This window comes from Vollenhovia emeryi, unplaced genomic scaffold (genome assembly GCF_000949405.1).
Source record: "Vollenhovia emeryi isolate VEMERY1.0 unplaced genomic scaffold, V.emery_V1.0 DF939173.1, whole genome shotgun sequence".
Lineage (NCBI taxonomy): Eukaryota > Metazoa > Arthropoda > Insecta > Hymenoptera > Formicidae > Vollenhovia > Vollenhovia emeryi.
Window position 1 is genome coordinate 1,159,721 of NW_011967193.1, and position 9,894 is coordinate 1,169,614.

General features: G+C 41.0%; 1 protein-coding gene across 1 annotated transcript in view; it reads left to right on the plus strand.

Moving 5' to 3' along the window:
* The first annotated feature begins 1,424 nt into the window (after nucleotides 1-1,424).
* Nucleotides 1,425-9,894, plus strand: part of LOC105563646 (UPF0769 protein C21orf59 homolog) — a 40,194-nt gene continuing 31,724 nt past the window's right edge. Inside the window, exons 1-4 of the mRNA XM_012015401.1 lie at nucleotides 1,425-1,545; nucleotides 2,100-2,185; nucleotides 2,269-2,439; nucleotides 7,084-7,299. Coding sequence (XP_011870791.1) covers nucleotides 1,425-1,545; nucleotides 2,100-2,185; nucleotides 2,269-2,439; nucleotides 7,084-7,299 — 594 coding nt within the window. The remainder of the gene's footprint in view (nucleotides 1,546-2,099; nucleotides 2,186-2,268; nucleotides 2,440-7,083; nucleotides 7,300-9,894) is intronic.

The window sequence follows — 9,894 nt, forward strand, 5'->3', positions numbered from 1 at the left end:
GAGAGAGAGAGAGAGAGAGAGAGAGAGAGAGAGAGAGAGAGAGAGAGAGAGAGAGAGGGGAATAACTTCTTTTATGAGAGACTCAACGTACAGGATAAGCGTGAGATTCTCTCAGTGTGCGTTATCCTGATACTGTTACTGTTACGATGTCGAACAAATATTTAGTATCATTTGGGAGCTGCAGATAATGTCGAACAGTCCCAGATGGCACACATAGTTCTATGAATATTCTTCTGGAGTGCAAATATTTTTAATTTCAGAATATTCCAATCGAATATTCTGAATAAATATATGTATATATACATATACAGGGTGTCCTGAAATTCGCGAATCAAAATACCATAGCAAGAATGTCGTCGAAAAAATAAATTAAAAAGTTATTTGCCATTTTTCGTTCCGAGCAGTAGTTTTTTTTTAGATAAAAAGGTTCAAAAAGGGCCAATCATACATTACGGTTGAACGGAAACCTGTCCGTGAGTCGCGCGTCGATAGTTTAGTGCACTAACACTATCAATGCACGACTCACGGACAGGTTTCCGTTCAACCGTAATGTATGATTGGCCTGTTTTGAACCTTTTTATCTAAAAAACTACTGCTCGGAACGAAAAATGGCAAATAACTTTTTAATTTATTTTTTCGACGACATTCTTGCTATGGTATTTTGATTCGCGAATTTCAGGACACCCTATATAGATTATTACAATTAGAAATCGTATATTCATGACAAGGAAGAACATTTTTAGAATATTTGTCGAGAATGTCTTTGGAATATTCGTTCAGAATAATTTTTCAATATTCATCGAGTCTACGTATTGCACATTGTTTATTGTGTAATACACTTATCTTACGCAAAAGACAGTGAAACCAGTGATTATACCGTATATAACCGACACGCTATATTCAATAGATTATTTTAATTCACATTCGAAAAAGATTTATAGCAGTGCCAGTCGAATGTTCCACGTACCTAAGATAAATATATAAGAAAGACCTATGGAATATTCCAAATATTTTTGAATAATATTCTTAAAATGTTGATAGGAGTGTCCCGTGCTATCTGGGGCATCTCTAAGTTACGAATAAGCAGCAACAAGGACAAAACCGATTTCTTTTTCTTTCCTTAATGTGCGGTACGAGTGAACCGCGCGTCAGGCCCCGGCCGCGCAGTCGGAGTATCAACGCGAAAAATCCATTAGCGATTACCTCTTCGGGGCACACCCGCGGCTAGCAATAACAGCATGTAATAAGAAGTCGAGGCCCGAGTTTATGAATCCATCTATCCTGAGCATCGTGTGATATTAGTCACGCGGGATAATTATACGAACTTAAGCCTGACCGCTCGCTCGCTCTCCCTCTCGTTCGCTCTCTCACGGGTATCTCCTTCGTGAAAAATAGAAATCGAGGAGCTGGCTAAGCACGGCGTGATGTTACCACCTGACATAATGGGCCTCACGGACGAGCAAGTTGAGGAGCTCAAGCTCAAGGACGAATGGGCTGACAAGTGCGTGCCCATGGGCGGTTGGACTTTCAACAGGGACAAGACCGGTACGTAACATTGTTCGTCGGCACCAGGTAATAATAGATTTCACTATATAAAAATCTTTCGGCATAATCGATAATAAAGCGTGAATATTTCGAAAATAAATGGAAGTGCTCGCGAAACTGAGGGAGCAGAGTACGATGTACCCGTTCGGTTACGTTTGTTAGTACATCACTTCATAATTTATAATATTAATTTATCTATTTTATTTGTGCACACTATTCTACTACAATTATCTAGTATTTTTTATTTTGCAATATTCGTGATTTTTATTAATTATATTTGCTCGGTTTATCTGCTTTTCTATGTCCAACAATTTCAATACAATTTCTGAAATAACTAAAGCTACCTTGACGTTCTAGTATTTTGTAAAAAGAAAAATCTCTCTATCGCACAAAGGATGCATAAAGTATTTGTTAGTAAACTTCTTACTTCAGTTTAAAAAATATTTACGAAATGATAAAAAATTTTGCTAAAAAAGCGCAATAAATTAGTGTATTTGAGATTGTATATATTACATCACGTGGTAGATTAAGACTGAGTTTAGATAAAAATACAGGTCGTAGGAACGGTAGGCAGCCCAACGAAAAGATGCAGGAGGTGCTGCAGAAAACTATCGAGGATGCACGTGCCATGACGTCAAAAGTAAATCCAATTTAATTTCATACATTTTGCACCTTCTAACTTGCCAGTCAACAAGTTCTCATTATTGTTTCGTGCAAGCGCAGAAGTTAGTGCAACAAGAGAAATTGGTTACGCAAAAGACAGTCCAAGAAGCTCTGGATTTGTTAAGAGGCGCCGCGACGATCGTTTATCCTATGGGGCTTCCGCCACACGACGTGATACGTAAAGAGTTTGAGAATACCGAAGATCTCACCGGTACTCAGGCATCCCTCGAGGTACATGTTGCTTTCTGAAAATTGATGAACAATATCGCAATACAAAACAGCGCAAACGATTCGAAAACTGGCATTTAAAAAACGTTCTAATTGTTCGAGCATTTGTTTAGATAAAATGCCTGTTATATAATGTATATACAATTTAATCGATCGTTTTTTAGACATTTTATAGACGTTTACAAAAATTCCAGTTTTCTGGAAAGCGTTCTAGCTTATATGTCGCTTGCGAAGTAATTAAGGGGATCCTAAAGCCGCTGGCGAACTCGATTAGGTCGATAAGGTAGGAGACGGAATTAAAAACGTCAATTATCGACATATGTATAAAGTCAACCAGCACAGTCCAGATTTTGCTGCGCACTTTAATTCCGGAAAAGAGTTTTTTATTTCTATAAAGCCAATTAAGGTGATGCTGGAGTGATTCTGCACTTTTGCCACTTTTTGCTCCTAGAACTGTCAATTCGTGACAACATTTGTGTAATATTCAAATTATGCGGCTTTTGTGTACGAACCGATAGTGTTCCACTAATCGGACTAAATCAGAGAACAGCATGGTATCATTGAAATTAAGTTTAGAAGCCTAACAAAAAATCTATTCGCTTGAACCTAAATGTAAAGTAAAAATTTCACAAACGCATAACAATTTCCATCTCATTATATGCATCCGATTGCAAATAGAATTACATTTAATAATAATACATTGCAGTTATAATTTTATCTATCCTTTTAATTATCGAGTAATGTCCCTGCCTACCCGAATCTCTACCTGCCCGTATTCCGATGTATAGTCCTATCCATTTTCCTACCTACCCGCGTTTCAACTTTTTCATAATAAACCTACAAGTCTTCCGTTAGAACCGCGACGCGATTTATAAAATGTCCGATTTGGGGCTATACGCGCGCGAATGAGATTTAATAGGAGTCTTATTAATCTCGCACATATCCAAGATGTAAAGAAGATAAGCATATAACCCACCCCAATTTTGTTAAATAAGAACAAATCAACTTATTTCGCACATCGCCTTACTCGCATACCCCATCGGAGTGGCCAATATTGACCACTTAACCCGTCGTTTCCAGTCTTCTTTCGTTGGGCCAGATTGGACATACCTTTCGTTGCTCCTGGCCATACAGTCTGGTCATTTTGACCAGAGATCAGGAAGAAAGAAAACTCCTTCCATAATTGGTTTATCACCGATAGATATTTCTTACGGTTCGAACTATATGCGAGCGCCGATCGTATCGAAAAATGCACGACCAAGAGAGAAGTTATTTAAAGAAAGAACGTAATTTTTAAACATTTAATTTGTGAAACGGATCAAAGTGTAATTTCACCTCCGTTTTGAAAAGTACTGACCGTCTCTTCGTAACTCGATCTTTGAATATAAAATTCAAGCACATAAATATAGAAAAAACTTTTACTTCGTGTTATATTTATTTTAATTATATTCCGCGATATGAAATTAAACAATTAATAATTTCTTGATCATGTTGTGTAAAACTGATCGCGAAAACCGACCGCGAAAATTGACCGCAAAAATACGTGATGCATGTATTCATATGAAACGCATCTTAAAAGTATCGCGAGGATCGCGAGACATGCAGAATAAATGACGTAAGATCCAGAAAAGAGGAACTTGCCGCACGAGTGACACCGATATTATAATTGAATATTACAGTTAATCGATAATCTCAAATAAAGTATGAAAACAATTTCAAATTTAAGCATTCTCGGCAAAATATAATGAAATCTCACGTCATATTATTTTACTTTATACATATATCAATTCTTTAATTAAAAATGGGTAGGCTACGGGAGATTAGTTGGCCGAATATATCGATAATATTCGTCATATTTCGCGTAATTCCTATGATGTAGTTCAACGATTTTCAACATAAAAAATGAGCTCAACATACTTTGATTTGTAGAGCTCTATGAAATCATTTCTTTTCGATCAATTAAATATATTAAATAAAACGTGAAATTATTTGTAACCTATCCATTTTAACGTAACGGATCTACGAAATATATCAATCTACAATCTACGATCTACAATCTAAAAATGTAGATTCCGTTACTTTAATAAAAAACTGTTCACTCACCGACACGATGCGCAGCGGCGGAGTTGTATCTACGTTGATTCTGCAATGGCGCCCGTTGCCTCCTTCTCCATTCAGGTGTCCTCCTTTCAGGTGTCGTTGTCTCAGCTGTCCTCCGATACACTCGCGAATTTACACTTCCGTTTGTAAAGTCAGTCGTCACTCTCACTGTATCCAAATGCCACTTCACTCGCGAATTTACACTTCCGTTTGTAAAGTCAGTCGTCACTGTCACTGTATCTCCAAATGCCACTTCTTCGGTTTTCACTGTGTCCGATTGTCACTGACTCACAATCATTTCTCACTGGGTGAGTCTCTTGCCACTACGAACTGTTCGATTATATCGAGCATCGATGGCAAATTGCGGGAATTTAGCGATCGCACGATGATATCAATCGCTGATTATTCGCAGAGAAGAATCGCGGTTTCTTCCCGCACTTGTCGCGAACGCGTATCAAGAAAGACTAATATGATACGCAAAGCGGCGCGGGCACAACCGATCAATTCGACTGTCGCCGCGTGAATGATCCTGCGTACGTCGTCGTAAACACCGTAAAAACCGAGCGCGGATTCCAAGAAATGACGCAGCGCCGTGAACACCTCGGTCGAAAACAATCTATTGTAATGCGTGCTCGGTTTTCGGCCTACGTCATTGTCGACGTCAGTCGAATTGAACGGTTGTGCCCGCGCCGCTTTGCATATCATATTAGTCTTTCTTGATACGCGTTCGCGACAAGTGCGGGAAGAAACCGCGATTGTTCTCTGCGAATAATCAGCGATTGATATCATCGTGCGATCGCTAAATTCCCGCAATTTGCCATCGATGCTCGATATAATCGAACAGTTCGTAGTGGCAAGAGACTCAACCAGTGAGAAATGATTGTGAGTCAGTGACAATCGGACACAGTGACGCGCCGTCCTCGCGAAACCCGCCACCGACAACGGCGGAAGCGGCCCGGGGTATCGCAAACACGCACACCGCCGTTCACACTCTCGCGGTCGTCGCGACTCCTTCACGCCACGCATGCACGCGACACTCCCGCGGCATGCGTACCCCGCGTGCTCTCGCGCAACGCAACCCTCGCGCCGCGAATCTCCAGACCGGCTAAGAAAAAGGAAATGCACGCGGTCGCGAGACTCGACGCAAACACACACACGCAATCACTCACACGCGAGACCTGTGCCCTGCAGGCTCCGGGGAACCGCGGTTGCTTGTCGCCGCGACCGGGACGCCCACCAAACTCTAAAGCCAACGGGCCGTAGCCCGGGCGACACCAAACGCGAAATCTTCCCGGCGGCGACAGAACAACCCGGGCCCGGACGCGATCGTACGGGGCGAAACAGACGGAGGAGGATCTCACCGGCACCTCGGCTCTCCCGGGATCGGCAGGCGGCAACGGCTCGTCCTGGGCTTCCGCGGGAACTCGCACTGCGTGGCGGGAAAGCGACGGCAGCGGCAGACCGGGGTCCTCACTCTTACAATACTCGCAACAGGCTGCTCCGAATTTTCCGCGATCGCGGATCGATAGCCCGGGGCCCCCCCTTTCGCCCGCGCGGCGGCTCGCGCGAGGCGCGTGCCCCGCGGCCAATCGCGCGACGGCACGCGACAACGCCGGCAGCGAGATTTTCACGCTCGGGCGCAGGTACCCGCGATATCGCCAAAATTTCCTCGCGTTCCCTCGATAGGGCTGTCGCAGCGGCTCCCCCGCTGACGCCCCTCAGGTATCGTGTCACGGGCCCTGGGCTCCTTCCTCCCGGCTCGCTGCTCCGCTCGCTCCGTTCCCGCTCCGCACGCCTCTCCACCGTGCTCGCCGCGGAATTTGTCCGTTAGCCGGCCTCTCGTCTCTCCTCTGCCCTCGCGTCCATGCGTCCTCACACGCTCGCGTTCATCATACAAAAAAACAAAATAATCAGCCATACGTCGGAATTTCCGAGTAACGGTCGCCTCTCTGGAGACTGCGGCACGGTTTTCCCTAATCTCGGCCTGTTGCCTTGAGGGAGGAACCCGGTGGACGCGCTCGCGGGACGGCAACGTCACAATGCATAAATTAAAATAATTCGACGTGAGATTCCAATATATTTTGTCGGGAATGTTTACATTTTTAATTATTTTCATACTTTATTTGAGATTACCGATTAACTGTAATATTAAATTATAATATCGATATTACTCGTGGGGCAAGTTGCTTTTTTCTAGATCTCACGTCATGCCCGTTCTACACCTACGGATGATCCTACTTGTAGCTCACCTGATATCCCTTCTATACCTAAAGCTAATCCTACTTGCAGCTTATCCGAGGGGTAGTATAAAGTGTAAAAGGGTACACTGTGGTTGGTTTCCAATCGTACCAACGTACAACCACAGTGTACCCTTTTACACTTTATACTACTCCCTCGGATAAGCTGCAAATAGGATTAGCTTTAGGTATAGAAGGGGTATCGGATGAGCCACAAGTAGGATCATCCCTAGGTGTTGAACGGGCATTAAGCACGCTGGAAATCGGCAACATCTTCTTTGACATTTATGAAAGCACGCACTTGTTGTAGGTAATCGATGTGCAACTGGCTCAACTGTGGTTCTCCGGGAAGGAATTATTATCTGGGAAGAAGCTGAAGGACTTCGTGGGTATTAACGAAAAAACCAAGGTGATCGTGAAGCTGCAGAAGAGAGGATCTGGAAAACCCGCGAGGGAGCCGTTGATGTCGGAAGACGAGCGGAAACAATTAATGCTGCACGCGTATCGTCGCGAAGAACAGCTGAAGGTAAGTATATTTTCATACACACGATGACGAGGATCTCTCGTGTAAAGTATGTAGCTTTCTAATTATCGCGGCTGCCTAAAGTCCAGCAATTATAAGAACTAACGCGTTTTAATCGAATCTCAAAGAATCTAAATAAATTGTCAGGTAACAGTGACATTAACAACAAATGGCGATCAAGTTGCACGGAAAGAACAATGTAGCTGCTGTAGCTAAAACTTAGCAAAATAGGGACAGCTAATATTTTTAGTTGTGATAGCTCGATATTTTGCTACGACAGCAAACCGTTTGCTGTCGCACCTAATACAATAGGCACAGTAGCAAAATATTGAGCTATCACAACTAAAATATTAGCTGTCCCTGTTTTGCTAAGTTTTAGCTACAGCAGCTACATTGTTTTTTCCGTGTGACCTGTAGTCGAGCTTGGCGCGTTCTATTTTATCCCTAGCTGCTCGTTGAAAAATCAATAGCACGTGCAAATTGTAAATAGAAATAATAGCAGAATTTTTCAGAAGACTCGTAATTGTTTGTTGGTAAAAAATCTGTATTGCAATTTGCAATACGTATCGAAGAAATGTAATCGATTCGATTACTACTCACGAGGTATTCGAGAGCGAGAGCGTACTTGTGAGTCGCCCCCATTGAGCCACGTGCTTAGGAAAAGATAGTACATGCCTATCGATCACGCGCGTGTCCTCTGCACGCCCTATTCGAACTGGGGTAGCTTATTTCAGAAACAGCTCGCAGGCTGGTTAAGCTGATACTGATCTTATGAGCTATCTTATGTTGACACGTGCCTTTTACGATTGTAAATTTTCCCTTGCAACCGAATGATCCAACACTTCTGACGCATCGAACAGAAATAAATTTACTTTTAGAATTGCACGACCCATCGGTACAATTTAATTTAAATACATTATTTTAACAGCAAATGAAACAGGACTGATTTGAAACTTACAATTAATTCGAGAAGACGCCCCTTTCGGTCAGGCTGGATTTTGTACCTTAATAATATCTTTTCTGCGTGGATCTTGTACATTTTTTCCAACTCAGTAAACTACGTCGATTATTTGTCAGCTTGAAACACAGCTTTTTGTCGGAACAGTAAATCCACGTGCTCAAATCGATTATCGACTTATTGTTTCAACAAAAAATCTGTTTCAAGACAGACAATGCGCGCAGTTTACTGAGTTGGAAAAAGTATACAAATTTCACACAGAAAAGATTATTAAGCTACCAAGATTCAGTTGAACAGAACCTAAAAAGGCATTTTCTCTAATTAATTGTAAACATTATTTAACGCAAGAAGACAGTTAATTTACAATATAAAATCCTGACAAAGCTTCTCTATACATTATTTCCGTTTATGGAGACATTTTCAGATTATGAAAATATCTCTTCAAATTAATGACTCTGTTCATACTTTATAATTGTAATCAAATTGTTCAGTACACTATAGGAATGTCTGCAAATTATTTTCCAATTATCAAGTAGAAATATTTTTGCGCCCCTTTTCAGTAATTTAAATTAAAAGATAACGCAATATAAATGCAATTAATTTTAATTAGTGGGAACAGTTACAGAGACTGATAGATGAGTGTAATGAACCCATGGCAGCGAATGTTCCATTTCCATTGTTTCCATTATCGATCTGGAGTCGCAGCAAATAGCCTTTAGTGCGACTTCCACGTACAGCAAACGTACAAAAATCAATCATCGGTAAAAAGAAGCTACTGTTTCAAGATAATTTGCTTTACATATTCTATATTCTACTTAATCTACTTCTATTAGTCTAAAGTACGTGGAGTGGACGAACATCTCTCTTTAGATAGCAACAGGTATATGCTAATCTTCCCAAACTATTGTTCGCTTGAATAATCATAGTCTTTCGTCAAGGGCTAACTGGCTTTGCTCAAAGATTTATTTGCTTCTTTCCACGTCGTTTCTTTGAAAGAACTTATAAACTTAGTCAAGCTTTGATCAAGAGCGGAAAATGTATACAGTGGCTAAAAGAATTGTGACAATATATGTATATAGATCTGTCTCTTTAAATTTCGCAGCTCTTACATTATGTTGAACAGAATTAACGATTTAGCAAGATTAGTGCTTCAAATTTCTAAAAACCAGCTGTCCCTGCTAATATATTAATTTTGTGAATCACATTAAATTGAAAACATTAACAACGATTATTATTATTAGGTAACAGTAAGAACATGTAACATATTAATATTAAAGCGTGCTCTTTTATTCGTAAAATCTATTTCAAAGCATTTAGTAAATTAGTTTTCTAAAACAGTTTCAACTCGCTACTCTACATTAATTAGATGAAAGGCATTGTGGTTTCTTAGATGTTTTAACAATTTGTTATTCCGTCAAAGCTTAATCGCATTGGTCGATTGGGCACAATGGAAGCTAATGTTCTTGCCTTTTTTAATTTATGAAGTAGATTGCTTGTCGGTACGTGGTATTTTACCCCGTCGTAAAAAAGAAACTTGAACAACGGGAAAAAAATATTCTCATTAAGAATCTCATTAAAAATAAACGCGTCCAGCCGACACGTGCCGCACGAGACATCGCGTCCGTGAATTTTCATGACGT